Source organism: Xiphias gladius, chromosome 10 (genome assembly GCF_016859285.1).
Source record: "Xiphias gladius isolate SHS-SW01 ecotype Sanya breed wild chromosome 10, ASM1685928v1, whole genome shotgun sequence".
Classification (NCBI taxonomy): Eukaryota; Metazoa; Chordata; class Actinopteri; order Istiophoriformes; family Xiphiidae; genus Xiphias; species Xiphias gladius.
In genome coordinates, this window is record NC_053409.1 from 11,538,680 (window position 1) to 11,556,491 (window position 17,812).

At 39.0% G+C, this 17,812-nt stretch overlaps 1 protein-coding gene across 5 annotated transcripts in view; it reads right to left on the bottom strand.

Annotated features, from left to right (window-relative positions):
- Window positions 1–215: 215 nt before the first annotated feature.
- Window positions 216–17,812, bottom strand: part of fsip1 (fibrous sheath interacting protein 1) — a 29,139-nt gene continuing 11,542 nt past the window's right edge. The window contains exons 9-11 of one of the 5 annotated variants that reach the window (XM_040137863.1): window positions 11,044–11,196; window positions 1,351–1,555; window positions 684–779 (exon numbers count right to left, since the gene is read on the bottom strand). In XM_040137863.1, the coding sequence (XP_039993797.1) occupies window positions 1,385–1,555; window positions 11,044–11,196 (324 nt within the window). In that variant the 3' untranslated portion in view covers window positions 684–779; window positions 1,351–1,384. Of the gene's footprint in view, window positions 780–1,350; window positions 1,556–11,043; window positions 11,197–14,942; window positions 15,266–17,812 lie in introns of those variants that run through there. The other 4 variants (XM_040137864.1, XM_040137865.1, XM_040137866.1 and 1 more) reach the window with 4 other exon arrangements.

Below are 17,812 nucleotides of genomic sequence, written 5' to 3' on the forward strand. Positions count from 1 at the left end.
TGAACTGGATCTGACTATTACTCCTGTGGAGCTCACATCATCCCTCTGTCCTAATTGACAGCCACGCTGGATGTCTGACCACACTTTACTAACACAGACAAACTATATTTCATAGGAGAGGGCTTAGCTGTAATACATGATAGTGTTCAGACTTCACTCCAGAGACACGCTGTTGTCGGCTAATGTTTATGTGTGCAGTAGAACATTCTGCGGCCACCATACCCGGTTGTTAGATTTAATGACAGCAATTTTCTGTTCTCATCTATGGTACTTAGGTTAATACAAAGGGTGGCCCTGCTGCTCTTTTTCCTCATGCTGAGACATAAACACAAATAAAAACATGGGGAAGCAGTCCAGTTACATATTGAAAACATGAAGACCACTTAAAGATGTAAAAAAATTAAATAAGAATTAACCTAAAGTTAGAACTACAATTTTTCCAATACTGACACATTGTGGAATATATTCATAATCATTTTATGTTACTGTATAAATGACAAGTTAGTTATATCTACATAAATCTAAAAGCATAATTATATTAACATCCAGTAATGCGCCTCTTAAAACCTTAGTTGCCTGATAATGACATCCTAGCCAAGATGCGTTATTTTGATAGATGTTCTAATAGCAGGGCTTCAGATGGATGGGATCAGTGTTTCTTTTTTAGGGTCTCATGGTGTTGTGTCAGTGGTCTCAATGTCCTGGCTCCAGCTCTCAGTCAGCTCACATTCATCCAGCAGGCTAAGTAACTGCTCCTCCGTAAGGTCTGGAGACTCATTCTGTGGAAAGACACAAACATTATGTATGTATGATTTTAAAAGTATAAGCCAAGAGTGTGTTCGTCTGTGCAAGTGTACTTGTGTTTTTGCACACAGAAACCCCCCAATTTCACAACCACTCAGACACATATAGGAGACCTCCGGTTGTATCAAGGTCACATGTGCCTATGATTACAGAAGTGATGACAGAATATTTTTCAGATCAACTGCTGATATCCTCCTAACACTGAGTTTAAGGATGAAAGCCAGCCTTCTCAAACTAAGTTATGAGGATAGGGGAAGGTTACAGAATTTGAATATATGTCAATATCTATCCATGGGAGTGATGTGTTATTTGGCAACTGCAAGCATCATTTCTGATTTCAAATGATTTGGCTATGTAAACTTTTAATTCCTAATAATAAGATGAGACATGACGAATTTACAGAGACAGTTGCCGTCTCTTGGTGTGAAAATCCTGTACCTTATTTAGACAGCTGCACACTGAACAGTTAATTTGTTCCAATAATATCAACTCATTACCTTTCATGACATGAGCAACAAGCCAAGAACATGTCCAGGAAAGCCACACCTTAAATCTCTGAGTTGAATATTAATCATTGTCTTCACTCTCTCAGCGTGCGCACTGGTGTTCCTAGCTGTCCTCCCACATTGAACAGAAGGTCCCTGGCCTTAAAGTCGGGATCTCCTGATCCAGTACTTCCGTCCCTGATCCACATGCAAGTATTAAAGCAGGGTTGTTTCAGTTTTTGTCCACCTGGAGGCAGCACAACAATCTGTAAACACATGATTATAACCTTGTGAAAGTGCCAAAGTGTTAGCTAACAGTTTTCTTTTTTACTCTTGCTACTTGACCCCTGATGAATCTTCACCAATTTCTAAGAGAAATATCTGGCTATTTAGCTGCTAAATGTTTTACTGTGTTCATAAGCTAATGGCTAACTTAATGTGCCGGCTGTTTGGTGCTGGGCAGTTAGGGTACTAGAGTGTTTAACAGAGCCTGTTTGTTGAAGCAGTAGTCATGTGTCCATACAATTTTCAAGCAAATTGGAAGCAAACTTTTGAAATGTCGCAAAAAAGAAAAAAAAAGAAAGTAAAGAAAATGCCAATTAGACGCAATTCCATCAACTGGTTTTGTGGCAAAAAAAACTAGGCTGCGTAGTGTTGTCAGAACAGAGTAGAAGAAGTAGAGGTTGCAGCCTGGAAACAAATCAAGTTGTTTGTCAACTGCCAAAAACCCCTGAATAAGAAGAAGATGAAAGAAAACCAGTCACCTTGACCATCTACGAGAGAAAAATGGAGAGAGGGCTTTAGGAATATTTTACATTGGGCAAGTTGTAATTATCCTTTCATGTCAGCTAGCATGCGTCCAGAGACGGGAAGATGCCGGAAAACAGCTTCTTCTCCTTCTCTACGAGCGGAAACAGCTGATCAGTCATGTGAGTTAAATGTTTGCTATGTCAGAACTTATTTGGAAAAGGTGTTTCCATCTCCCATTAGGCGCATTATCTCTTTCGGAAAAGGCAAAAACTACCTCAAGCAAGCATAACAACCTGCAAAATTGAGGAAGCTTTTTAGAATTTTCAGTTTCCATCAACCTTTTCTAATGCAATAGTTCAAAGTGCATGTGAAAATACGTTGATATTGAACACAGCTACCCATCTCAGGCACTCTGTTCTGAGGTAGAGAGAATATTGTGCCCATGCAGTTGTTTTCAACTTTTCTTCACATCCCGCTGAGTCGCTCGAGACAAAATCACATTCCTGTGTCTCATCTACCCCGCTAGCTGAAGCTAATACTCTGCATCGATCATCTGAATTCCTCCTCTGACCAGACCACCCTCTGAAACTCTCCAGCCTCTCACCAGATCCCAGTTGCTGATAGCAATCCCTACCAGAAAATCCTGTCCATGTTCAAAGTCCTGCAGAATGTAATGACACCGTTTAGGTCACAGCAGGTTGACCCATGTTACTCATTTATGACCCCTGCTATTACACAGACGCTGCATATCATCTTCTACCACAGGCCACAGGCACCATGGACACATTCCAGGCGCGAAGCCCCCTGCAACACTCAGTGTTTTTGTACTTTGAAATGTATGTAGCAAGACATGGCCATTTGCCTGTGCACTTGACCTTCACCTCTAAATGGCGAAGAGGGGGGGGGGCATATCTTTTGGTATGTATTTTCGTGCATGCACATCTCAATGCAAACAGGGTCATTAAATGCCGACTCACCTAGAATTCAAATCTTTTCCCAGTTCATGGATTTTCTTGAAAAAAAACCATGTGAAAACTTCTAGTGAATTCATAGAAACTTGAAAAATCCTATAACTCTAAACCAAATACTCTTTTAGTAAGGAATTTTTGAACTTTAGCCCTTGGAGCTAAATTTCATAATTTCTGTGATTCTTTGTGAGCCTCTCCAGTGGTTTTCTTCACTGGATTTGGTTGAAATTTGTACTGAACCTCCAAGAAACTGTAAGGATGATTTGCAACGTATGTTCATGCAAATAGCTGTTGTTGAAAGTTGTACAGTAATCAAATTAACTTTTTTACCCAAACAAAGAATCTTTCATTTTCAAAAATTAATATTGCCACTAGTTTTCACTTTCTTGCAACCAAATTTTTTATTCTGTGTCGTAATAATATACTTCTATCACGTCTACAAGGTATTTGGTCCTGGTTTAAAAAATTGAGTGCCACAGATCTTATTAAATATACATAGCTTTAGAGCTGGAAAAAAACACTTTTTTAAGATATTTTGACTATATCTTCGTAAGAAGAATTATGTTATATTACTTGACATCTTCACTTTACTAAAATTAATGTTTTGTCGAGACACACAGACCAAGATGACATCATCTAGTATACAATAAACCAAGCCTTCACAAGCTATAACTTGTAAATTTCCTGAACCCAGTGGAAAACGGACTCAATAGGTATAACACAGAGAGAGAAAACCTTGAAGTCAACATAGTACAAACATCCATCTATGAAATAAAACCACTGAATGTAGTATTACAGCCAGTAAAATGTATGAAAAATTAGCTATTTTCAAAAAATTATTAAATGATGAGGGCATAATATAACATCCTTGAATTTTTTATGTATCTGCCATGAATATTAGCGCTTTATCATTACAAGAATTTCAAGGAAATTAAAATAATCCTTCTCGGTAAAAGACATCCAATCTTAAAATGTGGGCTGTTCAGCTCCGAAGCTATGTATATTTAACAAGATCTGTGGCGCTCAATTTTTTTATGCAGGACCAAATACTTTATAGATGTGATAGAATTATATTATTACTACACAGAATAAAAAATTTGGTTGCAAGAAAGTGAAAACCAGTGGAGATAACAATTTTTTGAAAATGAAAGTTTCTTCATTTGGGTAAAAAAGTTAATTTGATTAATCTAAAACATTCAACAACTGTAACATAAATTTTCCCAAACATAAGTGAGCCATTACTGCAACTTGAGATGTATGGCACAAAAAAATTTCACTGGTCAATTACAGGCATGTCAGTGTTTGAGTGCTCATGAATGGGGCAATAAAAAAGTGCCCCACTGGCTGGAGTATTAATGGCCAAAAATGCCTTTAACCAGTACCAGCCATCTTGGAGATGGGAACTACAAGTTAGACTTTCCTACAGAGAGGAGAGAAAAAAGAGATGGAGGAAAGAAAGAGTGCTTTTTACTGCTGTGATAAAATGCTGTGATTCTTTAAAAGCGGTTGACCTCAAGTGACCTTAATACTAGCAGGGCCAAGCGTGTCTGTGGGTGACTGATATGTGTTTTCCTGTCTGACTGACTGTCTACTCTCTACAGGGAAAATTAAACTCAAATGTTACAGCTACTTCAGCTCATCACAGTCCAACCGCCACAACTGACCGGCAGACACCACATTCATTTCAGTAAACAAGAGAGAAAAGTGCTGCAATTACAGAAAAGCTGTCCAAAGAAAATAAATGATGAATTTGATTGAGATAGTTAAGCTGATTACCCCTCTTCCACTGGGTTATCAGTGAGACAGGAACAACAATGTTGAGCCTGGGTGGAAGTATGTAAACACCGTATTACTATCAGACTGATTCCACAAGGAAAAGGATGAACAGAGCAAAAGAAGATAAAACTTTTGTCAGAACTTGGCACTCTTCTGTCTTAAGCTACCATGACAGGCTTCGGTAAAAGCAACTATCCACCAGATGTACAGGGGGGTCCAAAAGTCTGAGACCACATTCCCATTCAAGTCAATGGAAAAGTGGTCTCAGACTTTTGGACCCCACTGTAAATACATAAATTTGTATTTATTCAGTTATCCCCAGCCATATATCCTCTGGCTTACACATGAAATACAGGCTGGAGCTGGAGACTCTAAAGTGGGGAAAGTTAGGGACCTTTGCTTTATGGGAAAACCGAACTCTATCACCCAGTGTATGTTAAACTGAACATTGACTTGTTGAACACTACCAAGAAACAACAATGGAAAAATGACACCGGGATAACATGCTTTAAAGGATATGTTTGCTTTGCAAGTACGGTGGTCATCCAAGTACTGTCAAAGTTCACTCTTTTTTTTTTAACCTCACTGACTGACTTCCCTGCTGCTCTGAGAGCCATCATGACTCAAGGCAAAAAAACAATGCATCAGTGAGGAAATGGCTTTGACGTGGTCGCTCATCAACCCAAAGCATTATTATATAATTATCTGTTTTTCCACAAATGAGCAATTCCGTGAATGATAGACAGCTCTGGCGGTGGGCATAATGGGTCCCCTTCATTCTCAAAGAGCCACTTAAAAGAAATAAATCCTTCATTAATGTCTCATCGCTAAAGTAAGCGAGTCTTGAAAAAGACAAAGTAAGAGTCAAATCAATCGGAACACCCCATATATATGTTTGGTAGTTATTGTCAGACTGCCAGCATTACCGCTCCAGACATCTCCTACTGCTCCCTGTGTTCTAGCTTTCCCACCTGCTACACAGACCCAGCAGGCTTATTGCATCTGTCTCAGTCTGGCCTGTAGCCACGCACAGCCCATTCAGTATGCAGAGAAAGTAAGTGTAAGGGAAAACCTGTTACTGTTCTGTTTAGCAACTTTTTACAATGTTTTCACTTTTAGTCCTTGCACTGTCATCTGTCGCCACCTTTGCTCCTCTTCCTTGTGCATTTGAATAGCACCATAATAACAACGAGCTCAATGTGTTGTTTGCCCTCCAGACACAGGAGTCTAGTTCCTCTCCCAACAAACAATGGCAGGGTGGGCGAACCCCTGTCCTTTGGTGAAAGATTAAGGTCCTCGGTCACTGTCCGGTATCAGTTTCCAGCAGGAGTTGAATCTGACGACGCCAGCGCTGTTCAGCCCTGCAGCTATCTTCCCTGCAATGCAACACCACCTCTGTACAGCTCACTGTTGGCTCATGTAGACACAGGATGCAGGATTGGTTAACCACAAGTGTGGGCTGCTCGGCTTTCAAGGTCACTGACTTCAGTCACATACCTCAGCTTTGTCGGCCACAAACCCAGAGGCCAGTTCCCCACTAATATGAGGAGGAATTCTCTTCATTACACCCTATTTTCTCCCATTGCTTGCTGATTGCTGGCTGAATCCCAATATCCTTACTTTACCCCATTATTTCACACATGCCACCCTGCACATGTACCGTCTGAATGAAAATATTGTACGCCTGGACGCACTCTCTGTGTCTCTGTACATGTGACTTACATTTTGCTCGGGTTGTTGTGACTGAGCCATTAAACGAAGCCCTAAGAGAAATACCTTTGTTCTCAGGTGATTTGCAGTTTAAGCTCAGGCTGTCTCAGTGCTGTGATGAACATGCAGTGGAAGTTAATTTTAAATTTCTTTAAAACACTGTTTATGTAAGAATTGATTATTTTACTGTTATTATTTTTTACATTATTTTGCTTAGAATGAAAGTTAAATTGAAATTGTTTTAACTAAACAGTGTACAGTATATCTCCTCTGTGTTTGTTTAGACTTGCGTACTTATTCGGTCTTACCAAAAAAGAAGAAATTTAAGTTTTATTTACTCTTCTGCCATGATAGCGCCCCCTATTAGTGTTACTCACGGGACTATTGTTATTCAACTCTGAAAACCAGCTTTCTGAATTTATGTGGTTGGCCTCTAACTTTGTGAAATTCTCAGTGGTCAAATTCATTTGCTCTTCCTTGGTGTCTTTATCGATTCCCTTAGCGATTCCTGATCAATTTTCTGTGTGGAAAAAAAAGTAGGCCGATACAGGTTTTCAGCTACCATGCAACAGTTTTTTTTTTAATCTCTGAGTCTTAACACAGGTTGTAGCCTGAGAGCTAGCTGCAGCAACAGTCTGTCTGTCATCACCTAAACTGGAGGAAATGAGAGAATATTTGTACAATATTCGTTTTCATTTAGGTTTTCTTTGTCAAAGAAAAATATGCTAAGCCTCCCTGTGTTGCTCCAATGTTATTATAACATCTGATATTTACCCTCAGTGACGGACATGCTGCTTGGTTGGGAAGCAGTGGCGCTCATGTGTAGAGTGTCAAATACATGGCGTTCCTGGAATTGAAGCCCATTTCACATATAAAGATGTTTCAGCATATTGTTGCTGTTTCCACCCGTACTTGAAATTACCATTTTACAGACATTACAGTGTTTCCCTCAGGTTGAGAATTTACTTGAGTTTGACGATATTGTTTTGCAATGTGCAACTTTTAGAAAAATATGCAGGCATCATGGAAAGGAAATGATAAGCTTGGTGGCATACAATTCAGACGGTTTGGACAATTTGCCACTGGTTCTCAACTGGAACCAGTTCTTGATTCCCATCCCTAGCTAAATAGCCTCTAACTTTCGAGTAGAATACAAACTTAATAGCACAAAACATCCACCCAAATGTTGTAAACAGACAGATTTCTTAAATCGGTAACAGTACATAATGCTATGTGTGCACACTGAAAAAGGGGAAAAACTTGTATCAACATTCTTAGGTTTATTCTGTTTCCACAAATATGTCCAAAAAACTTTCTCTTTTGAAAAATGGAAAAATATGCTATAGATAGCTGTAGTATCATCATAGCTTATATTTTCCTTCATAGAAAGTGGGGAGAATTCAAATTTCACTTAAGGTGAGGAGGTTTCATGAAAGCAGTTTTCAGTGCTGTAGTAAAGACACCACTGCACAGACAGTGCTATGAAGTGGAATGAAGTAGACAAGAGGATTAGACATTGATAGCAACAGAAACCCCCTTTCTCCATGCCTTGTGAAACTGCTGAGTTGCCAGAACTGGGGGTTCAACAATGGCTGAAAAGATTCAGGCCAACTTTGATCTGCCATGGGTGGGTATGCTCTTTGCATTGAAAGGACTGTAAGTGTGTGTGTTCACTTACTACCCTGCACTGCTATCAACATCCACCGGCTGAATTCTGTTTGCAAGTTTCATTTTTATATGTACTATATGTATTATTCCATGATGCTATAACTATTTTTTGTGGTTTCAGTATAACTTTTATCATCTAATCACACACACAATTTTTCACATGAGATCTTTAAAACCATTTTATATACCAGTCCCAATGCTAATAAATGCAATGCAAAGAGATGAATGTATAAAAAAAGTGTGGATATACAGTATACAGTGATCTCCTGAAATCTGATGCTTAAAATCAGGCCAGAGCATCAGGTAAAAAATGTTTTTCCACTGTGACCAAAACACCTTGGAGTGCTGTTTGTCTTTGTCTTTGTATAATAAACAAACATAAAAGCATAGCCCTTTGATTAGTACTCTGGTTGAATAGCACATGGGAATCCAAATGTACGAGAGTATACTGATTGATTGAGTCGATGATTGATTGATTGATTGATGTTGGCCTGACTAGAGTAAAATTGCCCTACTGGAACCATCCTGCTTTACTGGAAATGTTTGGATTGTCCTTCCTTTAGCAGTTGACCTAGGGAAGCAGCCAAGTGAAGTTGCATGAAAAAAAAACCAGATCAGCTGTTAAGTATCGCAAGACTCTGCCTTTTTCTTTTTTTTTTCTCTAAAGAAATACATTAATATCAGAATGACAGTCAAACTAGCAATACCTTTGATTGTAGAGAGAAGGTCAGGCCTAACTGCACAGGGAGATATCATTAATGGCGAAAAAATAAATAAATCAAAGTTGATAGGTGAGATTCTTTGGCAAAGAGGTGAATTTCACTGGAAGGGTGCGTGTTTGGACTGAGGGAACGGAGAGGTAGGGATGACGCACAAAATTACAGGTCTCAGATCTCAATCCAGCTCAACACAGCTTTTGTTTGAATAAAAGACTCAAAAGGTGACTCAGGTAAACACTCAAGACAAACACTTGAATTCTTAACATCACACACTGGAATCAATCAAACTATAGTAGTGCAGGGGAATCTGAAGTCACTGCTACAATGTGCGACACGTTTCCACTCCAGCAGCTGGCCAGACTAAACACAGAATGGCATACTTCCCATTTGGAGGGAAGATATTTAATATCACATCCATCTTGGTAGTTTGTAGATCTTTTGTACTTCAGTAAAACATTTGTAATTCAAACATTTTCCTACAACAAATTCACAAACAGTCAGCCTCTCACGTTAGGTTCCTTCTCCGGAATTCAGTATTTACTGGACAACATTTTCAAAATAATTACAATCTCATCCTATAAGGCAGTATTAGTGGTTTACTGTTCATGAACTGGAGTTATGCATGCTTTATCTTAAAGGATATGGCTTTTCCTGTATTGCTCTGACTTAACTGCTCAAATTGACACAAAAAAAATTCACATTTTATTCACAAACTGATCCCTTCTTAGTTATCATGCTCTTAATTCACCAGAGAACTATGCACAAACCCTGCGTAGATGGTACACACTTCAGGTGCAAAAAGACCGTGAGAAGACATTTGAGTTACAGATGTTATGTAAATCAACTTTATGGGTATACTGGAGCTGTGTGAACCTGTTTAAGAGTGCACACCCAAACAAATTCCACACAAATAAATCTTGTCTAACCACAAAACAAGCCCAGTAGTACTCTGAATATACACAGTCAGTGTGCAGTTTACATCGCAGTCACTTGCTGGGTTTGGTTATTTAGTAATAGTATATAAAATGCAATGACACACAGCTAAATGCAAAGAGCGTCTAGCTACACAAGTACTTAAGAGACTGGTGGTTTTGATGTTATGTGATCATAATGTTTCCTCAAACGAAGCTTGGTTTAGTTAGAAAAAAATTCCATTTGTTTCTCCTTAATTAGGCCAGGAATAGGTTTGGGTTGCAAGTCACGGTGCCCTGTTTGATGTAAGGGAGTGGTTGCCACATTGTGCTTTTATTACCCCAGTGTGAGTGAAAAGGTCATCTTTAATGTTCAAATTAGGCATATATACATCACGTTGTGGTTCATCAGTGTTAGAACTGCTGTGTTGGATAATATATTTAAATTTGTCTTCCATCGACAGCAGCACTGTGACAAACAAACACGTAGTTTGTTGCACAAGACCGAGAGAAACTCCCCATTTGAGCAACGATAAGGTCAAACCACTACATTTATCTCCAATGTTTTCCTCTCCTTGCACACATAATTTAAAGTCATAAATGTCAGAAAAAGCCGAAATCAGGCCTATTCACCTTTGTTCTTGGGACATTCTTGTGTTGTGCCTTTAGCTACAGGGTTTTGGTCAAGAGTGGTTGTAACTCTAAAGCAGCTCCTAAAACCAGGCAGAGCTCAGTGGTTTCCAGGGAACACTGTGGAGTGTGGACATCAAATCTCAGCTAAGAATGCTAGAAAGCAATGAAACACCATGGAGGACAAAAAGGTATCAGTGGAGAAAACGACCATCCTTGCCTTCAGATCAAGACTGTATCAAAATGAACGCAGAGCAAGAAATTTGACTCTGTACTCAAAAAAAATTTAAATAACAACCTAAATTTTCCATAAAGCTGTTGACTAATATCAAATTGTAAAGTGAGTGTGTTATTGATAAAAAGAGAGAGAAGAAAAATGGGGAAAAAGAAGAAAAATATGAGCCTGCAGAGACACGAATATTGCATGTGATTTTATCGTCTTCCTTTGAGAATGACTGCGAATGAGCTGTGTGCTTGTAATAATTTGTCACACGTGTCTACGGATAGAAGCTCTGAGGAGCGATATAAAACACAATGCAGGCAACGTGTGGATGCAGTGACTCGTGTGGATTTGAGCATGTGATTTGTTGTGTGTGAATGAACATAGCTGCTTTGAACTCACAGTCATCTCCTGGCTCTGGCCCAGTATCTCCAGCTGCTGTTGGATCTCTTGGAGCCGCCTCTCCTGCCCTCTCCTCTCCTTTATATCCTGCAGGACCTTCTCTCCTGGCTGCGGGTCCCCATCGCACTTCCAGCTAACCTCTGAGCCATGGCCCTGATACACAACAGACACGACTGGTTCTCACAGGGAGCAAACAACACAATTCGTGCTTGGGCGCTCTCCTAGAGACGCACTCACAGCTTATGGCTGTTACTCAGAAACATTTACATAGGGATCAAAACCGGTTAACAGTTCATCACAATTACTTTGTGTGAACATTTTCCATTCCTCCAAGACTCTTGAGTTGTAGTATGCTTATCTCTATTAAAATGTCATCATTGTGGCATGTCCTAAAGATGTAAAGATTAATATACAGTACACCACAGTTCTTTCCTGCTTTTTACAGATAGCACAGAGTAAGCTAGAGCTAAAGTCTACATGAGGTCCAACATGCACTAAATCGCACATTTATGGCATCCGCTTGCACTGGGCTGACACAATGAGCCGCAAGCTGCACCCAAAGCAAACTCTGAAAACGGGTCAGGAAGAAATAGGAGAGTCATGCCTAGAGGACCATCAAGGGACGGCTGATAAGTGTGAGGCTTGTCTTTCTCACGACAGGTTGGATCTTTTCCACTGGGGAGAGAGAGAGAGCCATCCAAGGTGAAGTCATCAGATCCAAATGACACATATTAAGATGTTAGGTTTATCTCAGATATTTAAACAGATCATAGGGCTGTCACATTATTTTCAATGAAGAAATAGCTGTAGATGCAGCATGATGAGCAGTAGGTGCTAAAAAGCCAGCACAATTGTGGTAGATCTCACAGGATAGATCAAACTGGTAAAATCCCTCCCCACCCCACCCACCATTTATTTCTTCAAGATGGATGGAAAATTCATGGTAAAATGAAAAATAGTTTAGAGAGAGACCAGTGAATGACATATGGTGGGGTCATATTTTGACCTCTAAAAATACATAGCTACTCTATAAAAACAGCAGCTAGGTCAAAAAATTGTTGGGTCTGAGAGGATGTTGCCAACCGCAGGACTGTTTTGGAGTGTCAGTCCAGCACCATGTGGTTGAAATCTCCATCTCTCTTGGTTAGTCTGGATGCCAGGCAGGCGTATGTATGATCTAATAATGTTGAAATTGATTGATATTTCATAAAATGTCGACATCTCAGCAGGGACTTGCAAACAATGAAATGGTAGGTTACAGGAGAGAGTGGGACTCAGCAGAAATTATGAAGTGTAACACTGAGATACTAAATTTGCTATGACACATTTATGATTAAGGATGTAATCTTAGTCAAACCCAGGGCAGGAGGAGATTTCAATTCAGTTGATCCAGTATGTTGAGAAGAAGAATGAATGCTTCTTCCCTTGTTAATAAGCAAAACAGACATGTCTACTCGGCTAATGTCACGTATTGCATGTACACAGTTTTTAGTCAACTGGATGATACCAGTGTGACATTTAAATCTTGGCAAAAACAAGAACCTTCTGAGAGGTGTGTCTGGCCTCAACTAGCAGTGCCTGTCTCCCTATAGGGAAATAATGACAGCTTCTATCTGAAGCGTCTTTTCAGTGCTTGTTACTAGAGCCCTTCAGTTAAGACTCACTCATCCAAACTACAAAAGTGAGGACCATGATGGGATCAAACTCCTGTCATACACCAGAGTGAGAAACACAGTGTTCCAACCAGGAAAAATAAAAATTAAAGTCTAGCTTTACCACCATCCTCACACCACTAAATGCATGTTTCCAAAAAAGCCAAAATCTTTGGGAGAAACAGTTTATTTAATTTGGAAATGACAGCTACCCTACTTATAAAAGAACTATAGACTCCAAACTTTAAAATTGACTGCACGGTTTAGCAATGATAAAGCTATCACTGACCAAAGTTTGAATTAATTTGTGTACATATGTTACATACTTTGTCACTAAATCATTCATCTCTGGCTAAATTAACACCCTATGAATTCTGATGAGTGTACAGGTAAAGTCCGCAGTCTCTTACTAATCTTTACGTTATTAATCGGACCATGATTACAAAATTAAAGACTTGCCATTTTCCTCAGCTTTGTCCTCGTTATCTCTGCATTGGTCTTGGAACCTTCTCCTTTCACAGTAACAACAGCTTAGCTACAATAACGGAAAATCAAGCTAATCTGAGAGTTTTACATAGTTTATTGCAAATGCTACGACGATTGGCAGGTCAAACGTCGGTCTCACACAGTATCCCAACATTCATTTTTGTTTCTCCCACTGAAACTAGTAAGAAAATGTAATGCTAACGCAGACAGTTTATGTGCTAACATTTTCTACATTAGCACTAAACACAAAAGATAGTTAAGGTTGATGGGAACGCTGTTGGCTTTGAATGTATTTGGCTATAAACCAAAGTACATTTTGACTTGATGATAGTGCCAGAGAAAAAGTCAAGGGATCACGAAAGTCAGTAGGCTTCACTGTGTGGAAGCCATGAATATCTCTGCAAAATTTAATGTCAGCCCATCCCGTAAATGTGGAGATATTTTACAGGATAAGTGAAAACTTTTATCTGCTGGTGGTGCTATAGCCCGTCAGGAGATCCCCAAAGTCATTATGATCTATCCAGTGGTCACCATCAGTGTGTGTACAAAATTCCATGCCAATCCATCTGATAGTTTTTGAAACATTCCAGCCTAGAACAAAGTGGTGGACCAACCATCCACAAGAACATTTCGATCTCTATACAGCCACAGCACTAGCATGGCTAACAATTCAGAACCTAAAGTAAACTGTGGTATATCACATGAGGTTAATCTGCACAGATCAATTGTAATGCTTGAAATGCCAAGTTAAAATAGACTTCAATTTGTTATAAACGTCGTAATATGTGACTTTGTAATTGCTTTGACAAGTGACAATTTAAAACTATATGAGATCAGAAGTGTTAAATTGACATATGGTTCATTTTCTGTTTCATAAAAGACTCAGTGGTCAATAACTTCTTATTTCTAAATATATAATTGATTAAGCAGTAATAATAAATCAGTGCAACAAGTTTAGAGCCATTTCCAAGGTATTGGCATGGCTAAACAGTAAATTAGTTTTTGCTCTTGTGCCAGTCAAATTGTAGTAATGATTCACTTCTTGGAGGAAACGAAGGGAATGTGATAGGGAGTGTGATAGCATTAACTCAGTAGGAGGTAATGGTGAGTAACTTCCAAACAGAGCAGGGGCAAGAGACCGGGTAAATGCTGGTAATTGGCTCTCCTCAGAGTAGCTACTTGACATAGTGTTGAAGATCTCCAATAATCACCTCATCTGTTTGGGTCAGAAAGCTGCTGGGAGACTTTGGAGATCTGGAATTTGTTTTATTCAATTATGAAAAACATGTCAAATGTAATTAGCCTTTAAGAGAAAAGTATGTCATTCTGTTGATGAAATATCAAATCAATGCCTTGGGATTTGATGTTACATTAGTAAAAAGAGTAGATATACTGTAAAGTACAACATTGTAAAGACAAAGTATTACACTGAATGCCAAATGCACCTTGAAGTCAAAATAAATGTTATTAAAACAGAGAAAATGTCATTCATGCCTGATATGATGACTCCGTACCTTATGGTTAAGATTTTGCTTTCACACGGTATGAAAAAAAAGAATGACTTGCCAATTGCCATGAGCAAAATGATTGTTAGCATATTATTTGTATGACTTTTACATAAGTTGAATCAATTGTGCCTTTCACATTCATTAAGTGGTTATTGATATCCTATTGATATGATCAATTTTATGATTACTGATAGAAGCACTACATTCCATCCAGAGGTTGTCATGGTGTTTGAGTGTGAAACAGCTGCAGCAGTTGATTGATGATCTGTTGTTGTCCAAAGTGACGAAATGGGAAAAAAAGTGGGGAGTTTTCTTATGCCAAACATTTCACTTCAAGTTAATTCAAAACAAATGTTGGATGCCTAACAGTCAACAATACAGAGTGTATTATATCTTGATGTTCCCATTGAAGGAACATATAATTATATCAAGTCAGTCTTATTAGTTTTGTTAGACAGCGGGGCCTGGAGCTTCTTCTCTGCAGACGCAACTGTGGGTTGCATCTGTGGTGCTTCACCAAATATAACAGCTGAATCTTCTCATGCAGACACATGTTCAGATACATCTCATAAACAGCTAGAAAACAAGACAAAAAATTAGGTCACCATCATGTATCAGTATCGCTTGCATCCCGCAGCAAAATGTTTACTATAAACATGGGTGTACCAGCTCACTGTTTGCTTCAGGTTCCTTCTTACATTATATGTTTAGGAGAACTGCCGGACCAAGAACCATTGGCATAGTATGATGACCTTGTTCACATATTCAAGACAAGCAAAACAGGGCCAGTGTGTTCTTTGGCAGCTAATCAAAAGAAGTGTCAACAGTAACTTCATAAAAGCTACTGCACACTCAAAGCAAACTAATTTGTACATGTATACTTTTCAACAAAGTTCTTCACACCTTTTTTGAACTAACAAAAATCAAAAGTAGGTGGAGAAGCTACATGCCATTGGAAGGAAAATAAAGACTTCTGGGCAATTTTTGCAAACATGACTCAAACACTTCAACAAATCAAACAAAGGGGAAAATATAACGGCTAAATGGGTTTTCCTTGAAAAACACTTATGTGATGGGGAAACTTGTCAACATTTCAAACAGTAGCCACAAAAAGGCTCATGGGCCACGACCCTGGCAGCCTTTATTTTATGAAAACTGTCTGTTGGTCACATTAAGTCACTCAGTCATTAAAAAACAGGCTATGCAAATAATCAAAACAATATGTTTATGAAATACATTGAGTAACCAGTTTATTAGGCCATCTAGTCCAAAACAATAGTCCTGCAATAATTCCTATTGTTTTTATTCAAAACTAAAATATGCCCTTTTAATTTTGTAGCTAGTGTTATTGTAGTGTTGTATTGGACTGCATTACTTTGAAAAGGCCACTTTTCAATGTAATGCACATACTTGAATATATTTCTAGCTTTGGGCTAAAAAATATAAATTTGGCACTGTGTCAACAAAAACTGAACAGTATTAGCTTCACAAACAAGCTGTTGTATGGGTTTGCATTAGATTATAAAGTTGCACCATATTTTTGGTAACTCAGTAACTACTTACTGACAGACTACTTATCGAGAAATTGATCCCTATTGACTGGAAAATATACTCCCCTATGTTTGCGGACAATGCGTCTTGTAAATGACCCATGGCCACATATTGCAAAGGGGCAGTGCTGTTATGATCAAAGACAGCCAGCCAAGCTGACTCACCCAGAGATGGCTGGTATTGCTCAGAACAGCACGATCCTCTCTTTCTTTTTCTCTGTCTCTCTGCAAATCTAAAGTATAGTATGAGCTCTAGCTGTGCCACGTGGACCAAGGCTACCTGCCAAGGCCTGTCCACATGCCTTGCCACGAGCGCTCCCTGTGAGAGCTGGGGAGTAAGCTGTTCGGAAGCTATGGCTGAGACTCTCTTGACGTCCCCCCTCCCCTCTCTATTATTTCTTTCTCTTTCTCTCAGACTGACATTTTGTCCAGCTATGGCCTATAGTCATTTGCGAAGTTCTGAGGCAAAAGTTGCTGCAAAAAAGCTGTCTGCCATACACATTATATACCTACCTGCATGCTGACAATTGGGTAAGCAAGGTAATGCAAACAAATGTTTTTAATTCTGCACCACTTGCTTTGCACAAAGTCAAAATCTTAACACCATAATCCCCTTCACTCCCTCCTTCTCTGTAAACATAGACCACAGATCTATGTGTCTACTGCTCTGTAAGAGACAGTGTATATCACCATCTTAAAAATGTCCCAAATACGATATGTGTTTGCATCCAAGTTGTCGTCCCCCCCCCCAGAGGTTATGTTTTTACATAAGTATTTTGGATCCCTGGTAGATGATTTGGTGATTGGTGAACATTCCTGAAGTATTAGAAGATTCACTTGTGGATCATCTGGACTTTATACTTGCTTTTTTTTTTTTTTCAGAACTGAGGGTGGTCTGGAGCAATCACTGTTGCACTAATCAAAACCTCCTGGTGTATCCTACAATTAAAAAAGGCATGGTGAATGTGATACTGGGTTAAAATATCTACACCACTTGTGTGTTCTCAGTATCTTAGCATAACCCAAACAGCAATCGAAGCTCATGTTTGATCTGGTTGAAGTTTTCACTGTTTGGGTTGTGGAAGAAAATCTTGCATTTGTAATCCCTCTAAACCACTGTAAATACTTCACAGAGTACTGGTTTTACTGTTGTTAAAGAGATACTCTTAGGATCATCTCCACCCAGCCTTTATTTATTTCATTCCCTTGGTTAATATAATGTAATTATAGTGTTCGCCAAATAATGACACAGACAAAACAAATTTGAACAAAGAGCTTAAGAAGCAGACCATGCAAAAATGTCTATCAAACCATCTTGGAGGGAAATAACGTCCAAGCATCTTTTGGCACTTCTTGTCCCCCAATAACAAAGGCTTTGTATTGTCAAGCACATATCTGACCTACATTTCAGCTTCTAGCAGTCTTTTGCAATTATGTCGTACTTCTTCTAAAATTACAGAGAACATGAAGGACTGTGAGAATTGTCAGTGCAATCCTTAAAAGAATAGTTGGCCAGCTAACAGCTAGCCAGGCTGTGTACGAAACCACAACGTGTTGTTTTTACACGGTTTTT